The 19547-nt window shown below is 44.0% G+C and overlaps 1 protein-coding gene across 1 annotated transcript in view; it reads left to right on the top strand.

Annotated features, from left to right (window-relative positions):
* Positions 1-15435: 15435 nt before the first annotated feature.
* The window catches only part of CACUL1 (CDK2 associated cullin domain 1), a 71466-nt gene continuing 67354 nt past the window's right edge, over positions 15436-19547 (top strand). The window contains exon 1 of the mRNA XM_010388875.2: positions 15436-16077. Coding sequence (XP_010387177.1) covers positions 15711-16077 — 367 coding nt within the window. The 5' untranslated portion in view covers positions 15436-15710. The remainder of the gene's footprint in view (positions 16078-19547) is intronic.

Genomic DNA, 19547 nt, shown 5'->3' with positions numbered 1-19547 from the left:
GTACAGATTGAAATCCAGCTGCAAATAATTGCTTCTTGACTCTGCATCAGATATCTGCCATCTCTGTGTTTCGTAGGGCTGTTGGCAGAAAAGTCAAACTCTGTAAAATACTTGAAGAGATTTATTCTGAGCCAGGTGTAAGGACCATGACTCATAACACAGTCTTACAGGTCCTGAGAACATGTGTCCAAAGTAGTTGGGTTATAGATTGGTTTTATACCTTTTAGGGAGACATAAGACATCATCAATCAGTATATCTAAGGTATACATTGGTTCTGCCTGGAAAGGTGGGACAACTCAAAGTTGGGGCCTTACATGTCACAGGTGGATTCAAAGATTTCCTGATTGGCTTGAGACAGCTATGCTATTATCTAAATACTTGGAATCAATAGAAAGTAGTGTCTGTGTTAAGATAAAGGGTTGTGAGACCAAGGTTCTTATTATGTAGATGAAGTCTCATAGGTGGCAGCCCTTAGAGGGAATAAATGACAAGTGTTTTCTATTCAGACCCTTAAAAGGTGCTGGACTCTCAGCCAATCTCTTCAGGATCAGAAGAAGACCTGAAAAGGGAAGGGGATTCTCAATAGAAAGTAAATTTTTCCCACAAGAGAGATATTTGCAGGGCCATATCAGATTATGTCAAATAAATATATTTTGGGGTAAAATATTTGGAATTTTTTCAGGGCCTGCTATCTGTCATGTGATGCTATAATAGAGTCAGGTTGGGATTCGGTATCTTACTGCTACCAAGAATCTGTTCTGTCTTCAGATTGCCCTTTTAATGTTAATGCTGGTCAGTTGTGCCTGATATGCCACGGGGAGGAGAGTACAATGAGGCATGTTCAACTCCCTCTTCCCATCACGGCCTGAACTAGTTTTTCAGGTTTCTTTGAAATCCCCTTGGTTGAGAGGAGGGGTTCATTCAATTTGGTTGTGGGGCTTAGAATTTTATTTTCGGCTTACAGGGCTAAGCTTTAGCATTGCTTTTAGGTAGTGTGGGCAGCATAAGCCATAGAGAGGTGGGGAAAAATAATGGTAAAAAGAGGAGAAAGAGAGGACCTTCTAAAGATGAAGAAGGAGGTTAGCTGATGGGAAGAAAAGTGCAAATGGCTAGGGAGTGGCCAAGCCCTCCCATCCACACCTCCATTGTCTCTGGGGAATATTGAGAGCGGTGCCTCTTGGAAAGAGGATATCAGGAAGAAGGAGACAGGCCCTCAGCACCTCAGGGAACCCTCCCAGCAGTTCTCAGAGGTAAGTATTATCTGTCTGACCTAAATGCTATTGTCCTATTGCCCCAGGCTGCCTCCGGAACTGACCATCCTCCTGCTGGCCAGCCATCTGCATTTCTCCAGGGCATGTGCATCCCTCTGGGCCATCTGTGGACACCTCCAGAATGGGGTGTGGGGGACACCTACTTACATTCCAGCTCCTAACCTCTGACCGTGGGACTTTCCTTATGCTCTCTTAGCCTCGGCTTCCTCAGCTGTAAAAACTCTACCTCATAGGGTTCTAGTGAGGATTAAATAAGATAGCACAGTGTCTGGCATGCAGTTGTTAGAAATAAATTTTCGGTGCCACCAAAGAAATAGCGCTCGAACATAAATTTAATTTTCTTAGCAAGACAATTTTTACTTCTATAGAAGGGTGTGACTTGTGGATGGAGCAATGGCAAGAGCATGCTGAACAAGGGAGGGGAAGAGGTTCTTATTCCTGATGCAGGTAGCTCCTGCTGCTGTGTCCTTCCCCTCTTGGCTAGGGTTGGACCACGGAGTCTAAGCTAATTCTGATTGGCTATTTTAAAGAGAGTAGGAGTACAAATCAGAGTGGAGGGGTGAGTAGCTTCGATGGGAAAGATGATTATGGAACAGGTAACTAAAGGTGACTTAGGTCAGAGCAGGTGACCAGGCCGGGCACGGTGGCTCATGCCTGTAATCCCAGCACTTTGGGAGGCTGAGGCAGGCAGATCACGAGGTCAGGAGATCGAGACCATCCTGGCTAACACGGTGAAACACTGTCTCTACTAAAAATACAAAAAATTAGCCGGGCCTAGTGGTGGGCCCCTGTAGTCCCAGCTACTCGGGAGGCTGAGGCAGGAGAATGGTGTGAACCCGGGAGGCGGAGCTTCCAGTGAGCCAAGATCGCACCACTGCGTTCCAGCCTAGGCGATAGAGCGAGACTCCGTCTCAAAAAACAAACAAACAAAAACAGGTGACCAGTATGAGTCAGGACGGAGCAGGTGACCAGAAGAACAGATGTGAACTACTGATTAAAACTGGTGGAAAAGATTGTTTACGGAAACTATGAGGAAGTTAAACTTTAAAATGAAGGACAAAGAACAGGGGAGCTGAACATACTGATACATTGGTTCCTTGGAGAGGATCTCAGAACTCATTGTACTTAACAATCTACAGGCTAAAACCTTTGAAGAGGAATTTATTATATCCTACATAGTTAACATGCAGTGAATGTTTGCCATTGTTATTATCATTGTTAGTAGTAGCCTTAATATTACTAATATAGTCATGCACCACATAAAGGATGTTTTGGTACACAACAGACCACATGCATAACGGGAGTCCCAAAAGATTATAATGGAGCTGAAAAATTCCTGTCACCTACTGATGTCTTAATGATTCTGACCCTGTGTAGGCCCAGCTAATGTGTGTTTCTTAGTTTTTAACAAAAAAGTTTAAAAAGTAAAAAATAATTTTCAAAATAGAAAAAAGCTTTCTTATAGGATATAAAGAAAATATATATATATATTTTTTGAGACAGAGTCTCGCTCTGTCGCCCAGGCTGGAGTGCAGTGGCGCAATCTCAGCTCACTGCAAGCTCCGCCTCCTGGGATCACACCATTCTCCTGCCTCAGCCTCCCAAGTAGCTGGGACTACAGGCACCTGCCACCGCGCCCGGCTAGTTTTTTGTATTTTTTAGTACACACGGTGTTTCACCATGTTGGTCTCTTAGCCAGGATGGTCTCGATTTCCTGACCTCATGATCCACCCACCTTGGCCTCCTTCAGTGCTGGGATTACAGGCGTGAGCCACTGCACCCAGCTGAAAGAAAATATTTTTGTATAACTGGACAGCATGTGTTTTAACTAAGTGTTATTACAAAAGAGTCAAAAAGTTAAAAAATTAAAAAGCTTAGAAAGTAGAAAAGTTAAAGTAAGCTAAGGTTAACTTATTGAAGAAAGAAATGTTTGAAAATAAATTTAGTGTAGTGTAAGTGTACTGTATAAAGTCTACAGTAGTGCACAGCAATGTCCTAAGTCTTCACAATCGCTCACCACGCACTCACCGACTCACCCAGAGCAACTTCCAGTCTTGTAAGCTCCATTCACGGTAAGTGCCCTATGCAAGTATACCATTTTTATCTTTGATACCATATTTTTTTGCTGTACCTTTTCAATGTTTAGGTATGTTTAGATTCACAACACGTTCCAATTGCCTACAGTACTCAGTACAGTCACATGCTGTACAGGTTTGTAGCCTGGGAGCAACAGGCTGTGCCACATAGCCTAGGTGTGTAGTAGGCTGTGCCATTGAGATTTGTATAAATATGCTCTATGATGTTCCCACAACAACAAAATTGCCTAACAACCCCTTTCTCAGAATGCATTATCATCAGTAAGCAACGCATGACTGTATTATTAGGCATGGTGCTCTGGGCCACGTGGAAAAGCTGTATAATGCTGTGGCCATCCTCACCCTCAGGCTCCTCAGTGTTGGTTTTAAGGGGAGTTCTTGTCTAAAGGAAAGGCAGCCCAGGCTGGATGAAAAAGCCACTGGTATGGGCCAGGCACCCAGTAGCTTTACAACAGCTATCGGATGCCTTCCCTGACTTAGAATTATACAACCAAGTCAATGACCTTCCCATTTTCACACTTTAAGGATGATGCTTAAACTCTCACCTCGGAGATATTGTGCCCCAGGAAAGAATTTTCCGTTTTGAATTTCTGATGACTGCACAGGAAGGCCTCTGTTTCCTTACAAAACATGCCTCTCAAAATGTTGGGACAACTGAACGGTTCTCATAAAGCTAGAAATATTATAAAATCCTCAATTACAACTGTCCTTTCCAATAGTCCTTGACAGTACTTTGTTGCCTTTTGAACTTAATTTTGTTCTTTACTTTGCAATGAAACACATGAATGACTGGCTGAAGTCCCATGAATGGACGGATAGAGATTAGAATGCCTGCTTGCCTCCTCCTAATGGTTTCTATCTGTGTCTAGATCGGATTAACTTTATAGATTTTTTTCTTAATCACTGGTACCAGATCATCCAGTTTTCCATTTTCTACTCATTTTTATAAAGTAATGAGGCAAAGCATGCACTTTTTATAAACATATAATATTGACCAGATACATAGAGGGTTGCTGCCAAAACTGACCTGTAGGCTAGCAGGAGGCACCCCCATGCCAAAGCTGATGTTTGGGTTTAGAGTATGAAAGTCAATTTGAGGTATGGTGTATGAAAGAGCTGATTGTGTGTGAAACAAGTGAAGTAGAGACTCATTTGTATCTGCTGCCTCTTAAATATGACAAGATAGATACCAACTCCTCCTGGATGATTAGTGTGGCCTTCAAAAGACACACTGGCCTCTACCCAGGGTTAATCCATTGAGAGTGTTGGTGCCAAGATCAAAGAACCAGGTGTCTTGCTGCTCACAGTTGCCAACCTCGGATCTGCCCCTGGAACCTGGCAGTGATGGCTGACAGTGGAGATCCAGTCCTGCATTTCGGTGCCAGGAAGGGCTTCCCTTGCAGGCCACAGCTGAACTGTGTTAGGCCCAGGTACCTTCTTCCTCTAAGACTCCATTGGGATTGGACACCCTGGACCACTCAATGTTGTTTCATCACCCAAAGTACAAGCAAGCAATGACTTTTCATAAACTTCTGAGTTCCTTTTTTTTTCTCTGAGATGAACTTTCCCTCTTGTCACCCAGGCTGGAGTGCAATGGCGCGATCTCGGCTCACTGCAACCTCTGCCTCCCGGGTTCAAGCGATTCTCCTGCCTCAGCTTCCCAAGTAGCTGGGATTACAGGCATGTGCCACCACACCCGGCGGCTAATTTTTGTATTTTTGGTAGAGACAGGGTTTCACCATGTTGGTCAGGCTGGTCTTGAACTCCTGACCTCAGGTGATCCACCTGCCTCGGCCTCCCAAAGTGCTGGAATTACAGGCATGAGCCACTGTGCCTGGCAGCACATTCTTTGATATATTTTTTGCTTGAAATAGTCCCTCCAGGTTCTTGCCTTAACCTGAGCTATTCTCTGAGCACTGCCTCCATTGTGACCTCTGAAGGGCACACTGTTTTCTCATGTCCTATATTCCTCTGATAGGGAGGTGGTGTTGGTGTCTTCCTTGTTCCCACACTGCTTCCATTTCAGTCCTTCCCTTCCCTCTTGTGAGCTCCGCTGAGGCTCTCACCATTGAAGTTTTCCACCTCACCTCCTCATAGAAACGATTTCCTGCTCATTATCAACTCCCCCCCCCACCTTCTTTTTTCTTTCCAGATGGAGTCTCACTTGTCTCCTGGGCTAGAGTGCAGTCGTGCGATCTCAGCTCACTGCAACCTCTGCCTCCAGAATTCAAGCGATTCTCCTGCCTCAGCCTCACGAGTAGCTGGGATGACAGGCGTGCGCCATCACCCCCAGCTAGTTTTGTATTTTTTGGTAGACACAGGGTTTTGCCATGTTGGCCAGGCTGGTCTTGAACTCCTGACCTCAAGTGATCTGCTCACCTTGGCCTCCCAAAGTGCTGGCATTATGGGTGTGAGCCACCGCGCCCAGCCAACCTCCTCTTTCTTGTTCCTGTGTGGACTTAATCTCTATGCCAACTCCTGCCATCATTCATTCTCTTGAGGGAAACGTCAACATCCCTACGGATGGCCCTTCCAGTCCTCTGGCCTCTTACCTCCCTGGCCTCCTCACCAGGCCTAATTCTAACTTTTGCATCACAAGTGCAAATTGACTCATTTGTATGTCTAAATATTTAAATGTTATACATACAGCTAACAAACTGCTAAGTAACACACTTCCTATCTTCCTTCCTTGACAAACATACCTTCAGATGATACCAAAATAAAAAATGCATGTAAAGTTATGGTAAAATAACAAGGATGACTGAATGGAACTATTATTGTGTATCTCTGGGTGTTCTTCCGATGGACTGGCAACATGTGGATGAGTAATAAAAAAACATACATAATTCATAAATTATATGTATTTTATGAAAGTTAATTTTCTTGCCATCTTTTAAGTAAATTACCAATTATGTTGCTATAATCAAGACTTTTATGTAATTTGTGTTCTATTGAGAGTAATGACAAATTAGGCAACCTTTCTGGGGATATTATGGTTCTTAGGGTGTTTTTCATTAATTTGAAAATGCAGAAACTATGTTCTGCTGAGGTCAGAGCAACTGGAATTATCAATTAAGTTCTTAAAGCCATACTTAGATGGGAAATGAACTATAAATTTAATATATCATGCTCAAACATTTTAATGGGGTTAGGCTGTATATAATCAATTACTGTCACAGAAAATAGTACAAAATATTTTAATTTCATTATATAAATTTCTTTCTTTTCTTTTCTTTTTTTTTTTTTTGAGATGGAGTCTCACTCTGTCCCCCAGGTTGGAGTGCATTGGCATGATCTTGGCTCACTGCAAGCTCCGCCTCCCGGGTTCACGCCATTCTCCTGCCTCAGCCTCCTGAGTAGCTGGGACTACAGGTGCTGGCCACCACGCCTGGCTAATTTTTTATATTTTTAGTAAAGACAGAGTTTCACCATATTAGCCAGGATGGTCTCGACTCCTGACCTCGTGATCCACCTGCCTCGGCCTCCCAAAGTACTGGGATTACAGGTGTGAGCCACCGTTCCTGGCCTCATTATGTAAATTTCTATCACTGATATGAGTTTCACTGTCTCCAAGCAACATCAAGATCAATACAGTACTTTTAAGTATTTTCCTTTCAAATTCTTTAATGCTGGGATGTAATAAGAAAATTGACAACAGCAGCATGTTATTCAATTTATTAAAATCTTTTTCCAGATTGTATCATGATCTAAAATGGCCAAAAATATTCTCCAAAGAAATTAAAGGAAATTTTTGGAAAATCATACATTAATTTTCTTCATGGTCATACAAACATGTTTATTTCCTTTCAAATTTTCTTTAAAAATTAAAAAAAATTATTCAAGAAGTAAATTCAAGAAGTAAAATAGACAACTCTAGTTTTTTCTTGTAAGTGACAGTTCACACCAACTGTGGTTGTGCAACTGTGGATAGTGCAAATACAAAAGTAATTTCATTTTCCACTAAAGACCACAATTCACTCATATTTGAACATCATTTATTGTTTCACTGAACTCTTCCAGTGTCTATCTATCTTGTCTAACTTAAATTGCTTTAATGCAGCGAGTAGCTCCAGGACCCTGCATGAGAACACAAAAATGGTCACTTATGCAACTGAGAAATGAGGTTTTGCTTTGCAAGAATCTACTGCATCAATGCCAACTGAAAAGGATTTGAAAAGTTAGTTTTCTCTCTCAGTTAAGTGCTTCTGTTGTTCAGATCCTGTCTGCACTCTGAAGCAGTTTCTTTCATTCATATGACACCATCCAGAAACCTTCATGGCCTCCAGATGTGGTTGCTTTCTGATTTGAGGACCAAGAGTGCAGAGAAGCACTTAATGGGAGCTGCGTGGTGTGAGGCATGAGAGTGAATGTGTGGGGTGTGGTTATGCTGCACCAGCTCTGAGCACTGAATACCAATGCTTGTATGCCCTTGGTAAATTTACTGTGTGTAGCATACAAAAGGCACATACAGAGCTCTTTAAAATGTGGGGCCCATGGCAGCGGCCCCTTTTGAGGTGAGGTCTCCTCCCACCCAGGGACTTTTGCTTCCACTCCATCTTGGCCAACCACTCCCATGGTCCCACTATACCTGTCTGTGTTTCTGGTTGCAAACAACAGAAACGAATGCCAGTTAACTAAAGTAGAAGAGGAATTTATTGGAAGGACATTGAGTTTGAGGAGACTGGCCTAGAACACAGACAGAAAGCAAGGAAAGCTGGGCAGTTGAGAATACAGCTGAGGTCATGCCAGAGGGGCAGCTTGGTTAACACATTGCCTCTAGTCCCACCCTTACTGTGAAACCTGAACTCTGCAGATGTCATGAATCATTTCCAGTGATTCCCGTGGTTTTGTATTACTCTCTTCAGACTCAGATACCTTGGCAGAGGGATCTGGTTGGCTGAGCACAGCATGTGTGCCCTTGCTCTTGATGGTAGCGTATGGGGAGAGGGAATGTCTGGCACCCTTTGGCTTCCTGCACCACAGTAGGTGGGGACTTGCCTAAGCAAACAAATGTGAATGTGTACAAATAGGAAGGAAATCAGGCACTTGACAGACAAACAAAAACAAAAGTCAATGTCTGCTATTCCCACAGTAGGTCTTGTCACCAGCAGTAACTGCAATACCTTTGAAATCATGAATTCAGCCTAACTTTGGGTTATGACCCAACCTGCTAGTTTCTTGCTTAAGGACAGATGTCCCTTGCAATAGCTCTTCAACCTCACGGACACCTCTCATCCATGAAAAACTCTACCTTCTCTCTACCCATCTGCTCCATCTATCTTCACTTTCTTATTCAGCTTGGAGTCCATGGCTGATTCATCATTTCCATTGCTCATTGAACTTTCCTTCCCTTGCATGCATCTGATAAATTCCCAGCTTTGAATAGAACGTGATGATCTATCCTGGTGTATACTAGAACGAGCCATCCTTGAAACCTTTCCCTGGCCCTCAATGTTGAATCCACCATCAAAAACTGTCCATTCTAATGTCAAAATCTGTAGCCTCCTGGTTCTCTCTATATCCACTGCCATCCTAGTCCAAGCCACCATCATCTCTTGCCTGAAGTATTGCCACAATTCCCCAGTTAGTCTCTGTTTTCACTCTTTCCTTTCCCACAGGCCATTCCCCTCAAGGCAGTTAGATGTCCTTATCAAATGTAGGTCACTTCCTATGCCACTTCTCTAACTCTTTTCCATTCAAACAGAAACACTAAATCCTCAACAGGCCTTATGAGGACCTGCATGACCCAGCCGTGTCCTTTCTGCCTATGCCATTCCTATCCACTCCCCTTCACGCTACTGCAGTCTCATTGCCTTTCTTTCAGTTCAGAGATGATGTCAAACATCTTCCTTGTGTTCTCCCTTCTGCCTGGAATATTATCTTCCTAACTAATGGTCTGGCTCTCTTCTACCCATCCTTTCATCTTAGCAGAAATATTCTTTTTCAGAGAGGTTCTCTTTGATCCTCCAAAGTAAAAGAATTCTCTCTGTAATGCCCAGTCATGGCATTCTTTCGTAGCGCTTGTCATGCCTTGGCTCATATGGTTGTTTGGTGCTTGATACCCCCATGGAATGGAAACTCCATGAGGAGAAGAAGTGCTTTTTGTCTGTTTACTTTTTTTTTTTTTTGAGACAGGTCTCACTCTGTCACCCAGGTTGGAGTGCAGTGGTGTGATCTTGGCTCACTGCAGCCTCCGCCTCTGAGCTCAAGATCCTCCCACCTCAGCCTCCTGAGTAGCTGGGACTACAGGAGCACTCCACCATGCCCAGGTAATTTTTGTATTTTTCATAGAGATATGGTTTCACCATGTTGCCCAAGCTGGTCTTGAACTCCTGGGCTCAAGTGATCCTTCTGCCTCGGGCTCTCAAAGTGTTGGGTTTACAGGCGTAAGCCATGCACCCAGCAATCCACTTACTCTTAGAGCCCCCACACAGTACCTGAACACAGAAATATTGGTGAATGACTGAGTGAAAGGGATAGGCCTGCAGTGAGGTGTCGACATAACTCCCCGTCCCCTGCCTGCTTCTTTTCCCCTGACCTCCTTCAGCCTCAAGTAATTTCCTTCAGTTCCTAAACTCATCAGCTTTATGAGAGAATCTGCATCGTTTTCTCTGTTTCCCTGCTAGGATGGAATTTAGAATTCAGATGTTAAGACGTAAAAGGAAGGAATAAAATTGAACATGGAAAGAAATACTGAATACAGAATACTCCCCCGAGTGGCTACACGTCCTCACTGTAATCTGTAATCTCAGTGTGCAACTGTTGAGGCTTGAGTTATTTACACGGCTCTAATCCTCTTACCTTCTAATCAAGATCATTCCGATAGCTTTGCAGTTAGACTTCCAACTGCATTATGCATTCACAAATTATTTTTTTGTCAATGCTGTATTGGTACAATTCTAATCTCCTAGGGATTAAACACAAGTATTCATTCTTCTTTATCCTAATATAGTTTATCTCCATCAAAGTTGAGTTTTTCAGTTTTCCATGCTAATTCCTTTGTGTAATTAATAGTCAATTTAAAATGAATAGCAATTAAGAGAAATCATCTATATGTCTGTATGTTGTCTACTACAGTCTTTTCTGATTCAATGAGTTCTTGACTGCTTAGAAGAGGCATGTATAATTTTTGGATTTTTCGCATATATTTTTTCTCCTCTTCTTTCCTCTTATTCACTTCTGAGCAATTTCATCTTTCACTAACAATGCCACAAATGCCAGGTTGGAAGGACAGATGAAAATAAATAAAAATTGCAATAATACTTTCTCTTAGGGACAAATGTATCACATAGTACATGCTGTGCTGTCAGAGTTGACTAAAGGACAGAAGTCTTTTCAGCCAGGCACCATGGGCCACACCTATAATCCCAGCACTTTCAGAGGACAAAGTGAGCCCAGGAGTTTGATACCAGCCTGGGCAACGTGATGAAACTTCATCTCTACAAAAATTAACTGGGCCTGGTGGTGCACACCTGTAGTCTCAGCACTTGAGAGGCTGAGGTGAGAGGACCGCTTGAGCCTGGGGGGTCAAAACTGCAGTGAGCCATGATGATGCAACTGCACTCCAGCCTGGGCAACAGAGCAAGATCTTATCTCAAAAAGAAAAACGTCTTTTGATATAAAATATGATTTCAAGTAGATTTAAGCTAGTCATACACTTATTCATTAAAAAGTATTGAACAATTACAAATAAATATTGTGTGGGAAAGTGACAATGTATTTAAAGTCATACAAAGACTAATCCTGAGTAATCAAGTCTCTGTAGCATCCTACCCCCATGTTTTAACTATTTTAGACAATTGGCCACATATGCATTTCATAATTAAAGAAACATGGATTATGTCTTTCTTTTTTATTTTTATTTTTATTTTTTTTAAGATGGAGTCTCACTCTGTCTCCCAGGCTGGAGTGCAGTGGCACGATCTCAGCTCACTGCAACCTCTGTCTCCCAGGTTCAATTGATTCTTCTGCCTCAGCCTCCTGAGTAGCTGGGATTACAGGCATGTGCCACCACGTCCAGCTAATTTTTGTATTTTTAGTAGAGACAGGGTTTCACCATGTTGGCCAGGCTGGTCTTGAACTCCTGATCTCAGGTGATCCACCTGCCTTGGCCTCCCAAAGTGCTGGGATTACAGACATGAGCCACTGTGCCTGGCCGGCTATGTCTTTCTTGATTCTAATCAGTACATACATAATTGTGCATAGATATATTGATTAGGGAGGCATTTATGAAGGGCAGGTAGTGGAGAGGCTGGGGTAAGGTTAGGTAGTAGAGTTCTAGGAGATTCTATACTTCAGCCTATAATGGACATTGTAGCCTACCCAGCACTTATTTAAACCTTCCAGATTGACTCCAATATTTGTTCTTCTATCCACTCCTTCCCCACTCAGCCAATGTACTTAGGGAGAAGCTGATCCCATGCTGAGTTCCAGGAATGGGCCTTATTTTCCAGGAATGAATCCATACCCTTTCCAGTAAAGGGCTCTGGAATCCAGGTCTAAGTGCCATGTGATTGGTTTAGGAATGGACCAATGACACACTGTGAGGAAGTTTGCTGAGGGTTTCTGGGAATTTGCTCATAATAGAAAGCAACCAGAATTTACAGGCCCTTTTCATCTTGACTTTCTTGTACATGGACATGAGGCCAGGGGCTGTGGCAGGCATTTTGTAGGCAGCCTAAAGGTGAAGCCTGCACAAGAGATAACAGAACAAATAACACCACAGAGAAGCAGAGCTCAGTAATCGCTGAGCCCTGCCTCACCTCTGCCATTCCTAGACCTTCTCAGTCTCTTAGCCAATGAACAACCTTGATTTTAAAGCAATTTTTATTTGAGTTTTCACTTCTGGAAGCCAAAACAAACATTTTAACCTATGGAATCCCAATTTATACTTCCTTAACGTTTTTGTTTATCTTTAAGTTTCAGAATTATTTTCTGATTATAAAAATAATACATACTTATTGTAGAGAACCAAGAAAACATTGAAAGATACAAAGAAGATTAAGACCATCTATAATCTCATTATCCCTAGATAACTATTGGGTTTTGAGTTAGTTTCCTCTTTATGTATCCAAACTGACACAGAAATTTTACACATATATTTATCCTGCTTTAATGAAATTCACACCCTAGTGGGAAATAGAAACAAACAAAAACCAAACGAATAGATGAATATCTGTGACTATGGAAGGTCATAGTGGCTATTAACCTGTGTTCACTGTTTTTGGGTCAATGTTGCCAATAATGTTATACCCCATCTCCACAGCCCAGAACAAATCAAAGATTTTATGTTAATAACTATTAAAGTATAATATGCTCTTAAGTATAACAATGTCTTACAGTGCCACAAAATCAACCAGTTACCAATATGTTCATTTGGTTTCCTTTCAGTAGGATTTCTTATAGAAAATTGTCCCGTCAGTGACTGGTTTCGCTCAACTGTCATTAGGTCTTGTCACACTAGTTTAATTACAGCAAAAATGAGTGTCTTATATTGATCATTTTGACAGCACACATACAAAAGGTTTAGTATTCAGCAGTGTGCTGGGTAAAAACCCTTGGAGCAGGGCCCTCAAGAGGATAGAAGTTATATTGCTATGATAGTACCAAGCCCATCCGTTCTAAATGTTTTCTAATTTCTATTATGATTTTATGACTCATGAGTTAATTGGAATAGTGGAAATATGGGGCTTACCAGTTATCTTTTGGTTATTGATTTTTAACTTACCTATATAGTGACCAGAAAATGTGGTTACTATGATATAAATCCTTAGATATGTAGAGACTTGCTTTATGACACAGTATGTTCAATTTTTGTGAATGTTGAGCATATTCTTGAAAGGAGTGTGTATTCTACAGTCATTAAGGCAATATTCTACACATATATATTAGATTAAGCTTGGTAATTGTGTTATTCAACTCTTCCAGTCCCTTGAAGACTTTTTTGGCCCCCTTGATCTATGTATTAGTTTCCTGTAATCAGCTGCTTAACAAATTATCACAACAAGTGGCTTAAAAAAACCGACATCAATTCTCAGTTCTGGAATCTAGAAGTCTGAAATCAAGGTGTTGGCAGGATGACACGCCCTCCAGAGGCTCAAGAGGAGAATCTGTCTCTTCCAGCTTTGGGTGGCTGCCAGCATTCCTTGACTTGTGAATGCCATCACACCAATCTCTGCTTCTGTAGTTACATTACCTCCTCCTCTTCTCTGCATCTTCTCCTCTTCTACCTCTCTTTTATAAGGACACTGTCGTTGGATTGATGGCCCACTTGGATAATCCAGGATGATCTTCTCATCTCAAGAACTTTGATTACATCTGCAAATGCCGTTTTTCCAAATAAGGTCATACTCACAAGTTCTAGGGATTAGGATATGGATATACCTTGTGGGAGGCCGTATTCAACTCACTGCAATTAGAGAGGGAGTGAAAAATCACGTACTCTGATGGTAGACTTCTCTGTCTTCTTATACTTCTGTTCATTTTTGCTTCATATATTTTGTGGCTATATGGTGGCTATGATATAAATCCTTAGATATGTAAAGACTTGCTTTATGACACAGTATGTTAGAGACACTTTTTTGACTCTATCTTCCCTGTATAGTGGGCTTTTTTTTTAATGTAAAGACCCTTTATCTCATCGCACGCACCCACCCATCTACCTAGAAAGTGTCTGTTGATGATAAATCATCAGTTGTCTGAAACAGAATTTGCCTTCCTTCTGCCTTTCTTTTGCCACACATGTAATTCTAAGGTTTTATGTTTTCCCCTTCAGCATACCACTTAATTCTCTTCCCCCCCCCCCCCCTTTTTTTTTTGGAGACAGTCTCACTCTGTCACCCAGGCTGGAGTGCAGCGGCGTGATCTCGGCTCACTGCAGCCTCGACCTCCAGGGCTCAAGTGATTTACCTCAGCCTCCGGAGTAGCTGGGACCACAGGCACACGCCACCATGCCCTGCTAATATTTTTTGAGAGACGGGGTCTTGTTATGTTGGTCTGGCTGGTCTCGAATTCCTGGGCCCGAGCGGACCTCCCGTCTAGGTCTCCTAAAGTAGTGGAATTACAGGCCTGACCCACTGCGCCCAACCCGCATTTTTTTTTTTTTTGAGTGGAGTCTCGCTCTGTCGCCCAGGCTGGAGTGCAGTGGCACGATCTCTGCTCACTGCAACCTCTGCCTCCCGGATTCAAGCAATTCTCCTGCCTTAGCCTCCTGAGTAGCTGGGACTACAGGCACATGCCACCATGCCCGGCTAATTTTTGTATTTTTAGTAGAAACGGGGTTGCACCGTGTTAGCCAGGAGAGTCTCCATCTCCTGACCTCGTGATCCACCCGCCTCAGCATCCCAAAGTGCTGGGATTACAGGCGTGAGCCACCGCGTCCGGCCGGAGCCGGCATTTTTAAAAGTTGGATTGCTGGCCTCAGTGCATACAAGCGTAAAGGAATTTTAAAAACACGCATGAGTAACTCAAACGCATTTATTTTTTGCGCCATCCTGCTATGTGTGATTCGGTTTTTGGTCTCGGTTTTGTGCGTTTGTGTCCCGACAGCTGGGGACCGACCCAAGGAGCAGTCGGACCACAGGCCGCCCAGGGCGGTCTCATCTGCTTATAACCTGCGACCCCGGGGTCTCTTGTGGCACCGTATCTCCGTCCCAAGCAAAAGCCGGGGCCCCGAGACACTCAGAGGTGCGAAGGCCCGGTAGATTTGGAGGACTCGAGAAAAACACCTCAGGTAAGTCTGGCCAATCCACGGCTACTGCCAAGATCGCTCCGCGCGTCCTCTGTAGCCGGCCGGCTCCTCGTAGTCATGGTAACCAGATTGCGACCGCGCGTGCGCAGGACAAACACCTTTGTCACGTGAGTCCGGGCCGGGGGCGGGGCCGGCGATTGCCCGTCCGGACCCGTCGCACCTCCCTTGTCAGTTCCCTGCCAGCCAAGGCGGGGCGAACCTCTGCCCTGTTGCGTGGAGTGACTCACAGCTCCCGCCCCTTTTGGCTTCGCTTTCTTGCGGCCAGTCCCTCGCACCACGTGCCCTCCTGGCCGCGCCCCCCGCTGCCCTTTCCAACTGCCTGTTGGAAGCCGCTGTAAAATGTCGTGAGGAGCGCCGCTGCTTTACGGCTGCCTCTCCCAGACTAGAGCCCCGGAGCGCCCACCGCCGTCAGCCGCGTCTCCAAGCTAGTCGGCCCCGTGGAGAGCGAGAGACCCTGCGCACCACAGCCCTCTCCGCTGCGCCCATTCCTGCCCCCGGCGATGTGAGCTCGGGGAGGCAGCGGTGCCCGCTGGCCCGGGGTTGAGACGGCTGGCAGGTGCCTGTGAGGCGGGCGGGTGCCGGGGGCCAGCAGGATGGAGGAAAGCATGGAAGAGGAGGAGGGGGGCAGCTACGAGGCGATGATGGACGACCAGAACCACAACAACTGGGAGGCTGCGGTGGACGGCTTCCGGCAGCCCCTGCCACCCCCACCGCATCCCTCTTCGATCCCGGCCTCTGCCCGAGAGCCTCCAGGGGGGCAGCTGCTGGCGGTGCCCGCGGTCTCCGTGGACAGGAAAGGCCCCAAGGAGGGGCTCCCGATGGGGCCGCCGCCACCGCCTGAGGCTAATGGGGTGATCATGATGTTGAAGAGCTGCGACGCGGCCGCCGCCGTGGCCAAGGCGGCCCCCGCCCCCACCGCCAGCTCCACCATCAACATCAACACCTCCACCTCCAAGTTCTGTGAGTCCAGCCTTTCCCAGCAGCCTTGGCTTTTCTCCACCTCACTCGGACGCCGAATCCACCCCCTCTTGGAGAAAGCCCCGCTTCCTTTGTTTCAGGCCTCGGTCTTTCCTCTTCTCCCGTCCCCCTTCGCCTCCGTGCCTCCCTCCCCCTCACCGTCCCCTCCCCCTCATTTGGTGTCTGCGGCCAGCGCCTGAGCGGCCCTGGCTTCTTGTATTACCTGGTCTAGAGAGGCAGCCTGGTACACACGGAGCCCCAAGTTCTACCACCGCGATCCCTATCACAGCTGGCAGTCTCTCAACATTGGGAACCGCTTTTCGCACCCGTCTTCTCTTGAAGTTTCACCCTCAAAGTGAGGGGAAAATAAGGCTGCCTGAGTCTCGTTAGGGAAAGGCCTTCAGTCTTTTGCAGCCAGAGAGAAAAAAGAAATCTGGCAACTTGTGTTCTTGTGCTTTTGGCTAGTCCGTATTAAACAAGTCAGGACTTTGGAAGTTGACCTGTATCTACACCTTGTTCCTCCTCTTCTGTGTTACACCTTTGCATCCTGCTAGGGTAATGTGTGAGTTGCTTTCCTACGCAGTGGCAGCTCCGACATTGTTTTGAAGCTAATAATGCATAAAATCACTCTTCAGAGTTTACACTCATAAGAATAAGCCTTTCAGGATGGGTTATGTCTTGTGTCCAAACCCAAGATTGGGTCGCATGTTGAACTTTATGTTATGATTTGTCTTAATGCTCAATTGCAAGCAGAAAGATTTAAGACCAAAATCTGTTTTGTAATCCGAAACTGCCTCTGACCAGGGTGTATGTATGCTTCCATAGCTAGGAAAAGAATGTGCTTTTACTTTGGGGTGTGTGTGTGTGTGTGTGTGTGGTGGTGATAGGATGTTGAAAATGAGATGTGACCATCACAGCCAGGTTTTTCTCTCCTATTATTAACTGCAAGTTGTGAATGGCATCTGGTAAAGCAGCTGGAGAGTTCATTTCTAGCTACTAATTTTATCAAGCTGTACTTGTCCAGTTAGCTGTGCAGAGAAAATATTTGCCTTGATGCAGATAGTCGAACTCTTACACACTGTGTGTGGGAACAGCGTGTAATTTTATTTGCCTCAAGATACTGCCTTAGTCAAAGACATTGATATGTAGGTTTGGTAAAATTTATATAACTTTGTCTCCTTATTCATGATAATCATGTTTGTATTGTATAGTTTGTGGGTTGAAGGCTGTGTTGTGGAACCAGACCTTCTGTAGAGTGGCAGAATGACTTCACCTGAGTCATGAAGGAAGCTTGCCTTGGTAAAGTTCATTTGAAGAGTTCAAAAAAAAAAAAAAAAGCATAAAGTTAGGAACAGAAATCAGTAAAATTGAGAACAAAAGGATTTGTCACACCAAAAGATTATTTTTGTGAAAAGTTTAGTAAGCTAGGCAGACCTCTGATAAAATGAACAAGAAAAAAAGATGCCAATAAATGAAAAATGGAAAATAACTACAAATATCAGATAAAAAAAGAACGTTATGAACTTAGGCTGATAAATTTGAAAGCCTAAATGACAAATAGAATTCTTAGAAAACTATTAAATGTGAAAATTGGTATCAGAAGAAATATCTTGAACTAATAAACTGAAATGGTAAAGATCTCCCTTTTTAGAAGCTCTGGATCCAGATACTCTGATGCGTTCCATCAGACTTTAACACTTAATTCTTTTTGCAAGTTGTCCTGGAAAATAGAAAAAATACCAAGTTCATTTTATGAGGCTTGTGAAATCTTGATTCTAAAACAGATAAGGACGTGTAAGAAGAGAAAATTATAGGTGTGTTTTACTTAGATAGAAATGAAAATACTGCAAAAAAATACTAGCTCATCAAATCCAACAGTGTGTTAACAGTCATGATCCATAGAGTTAATCCTAGAGATGTAAGCATGGTTTAACGTCTACTTTGTCGCTCTGGAAGTAGAACTATTCCACTGAAATCAGGGAACCCCTTTTAATGGCAATATTGCCCATCTTTAACCCAGAATTACAAGGGACAACCACCACAGCATTTTTTTCCAGTAATTATATTTAATTATTTATATATTTCTCAGTTGGTGAAGGACCTTCTCAGAGCACAGTTTAGGGAGTAAGAGTGGGTTAGAACATGACACATTCATATTCCTTTCTTCATGTGTCTGGACTCATTTCTCTACCTACTAAGGCATTTCTATTCTGACCACCTCTTCCTGACTCTTCTTCCTTTTCCTCTCCTCTTTTTCTTCTGTGTCCATTTTCTTCCTCCACACCTCTTCTCCTTCTCTTCCGTTCAATAGAGCGTACCCATTTTAGGTGTGCAGTTTGATGCATTTTAACCCGTGTTACCATCTGGCGTGGAGTTTGATTTTACCCTACTAATAGCTAAAAGGTAGCCTATTACAATTAAAGGTTGACTATCCCTCATTCGAAATGCTTGGGACCACAAGTGTTTGGGATTTCAGATTTATTTTGGATTTTGGAATATTTGCATTATACTAAATGATTGAGCATCCCAAATTCAAAATCCAAAATTTTCCGATGGACATTTCCTTTAAGCGTCATGTTGGTGCTCAAAAAGTTTCAGATTTTGGATTTTTGGATTTAGAATTCTCAACTTGTATTACTGGCTGCTGACATAAGCTGGGGGACTCCTGGGTGAGAGATGAAAGAATTTATTTTTCTTATAGCACACAGCATGAGAATTGCTATATTTGCATAGGTTCTCCCTTGCCCCAAGTCCCAAGAGGGTGACATGCTATGGCCAAGATGGATGCTTTCTCAATGGTTTTGTGTTGCAGCTGAAGAACATCTAACTTGGGGAATCTACTACTTTTATAGAAAGCAGTAGCAAGCCTGCTCTTTGTCTAGGGGGAGATGTTATCTCGTCTTTCAAGGTTACCAGGTACAGAATGGCCCAGGTTCAAGAGTGATTGGTCATGGCCTTGCATTCCTGGCATACTCAGTAAGACATGTGGGAGTGCATGTGGCCCACGGAGGACTGTCCAGCGGTAACCACCACAACCACCAAGATAACAGTTCTGTCACCCTGAAATACTTCCCTCTCTCTCTCTCTCTCTCTTTTTTTTTCTTTTGAGACAGCGTATCACTCTGTCGCCCAGGCTGGAGTGCTGTGGCACAATCTCGGCTCACTGCAATCTCCGGCTCCCGGGTTCAAGTGATTCTCCCACCTCCGCCTCCCAAGCAGCTGAGATTACAGGCACACACCACCACGCCTAGCTAATTTTTGTGTTTTTAGTAGGGATGCAGTTTCACCATGTTGACCAGGCTAGTCTCGAACTCCTGGCCTCAAGTGATCCACCTGACTCGGACTCCCAGAGTGCTGGGATTACAGTTGTAAACTACCATGCTCCGCCTTCGCTGTGTCTCTTTGCAGTCAGTTAGCCCTGCCTGCTTCCCCCAGCCCCAAGCATTCCTACTGATCTGCTTTGTGTCACTCAC

Source organism: Rhinopithecus roxellana, chromosome 11 (assembly GCF_007565055.1).
Source record: "Rhinopithecus roxellana isolate Shanxi Qingling chromosome 11, ASM756505v1, whole genome shotgun sequence".
NCBI lineage: Eukaryota > Metazoa > Chordata > Mammalia > Primates > Cercopithecidae > Rhinopithecus > Rhinopithecus roxellana.
The sequence above is the reverse complement of the archived record's forward strand: the minus strand, read 5'-3'. Positions and strand labels throughout refer to the sequence as shown.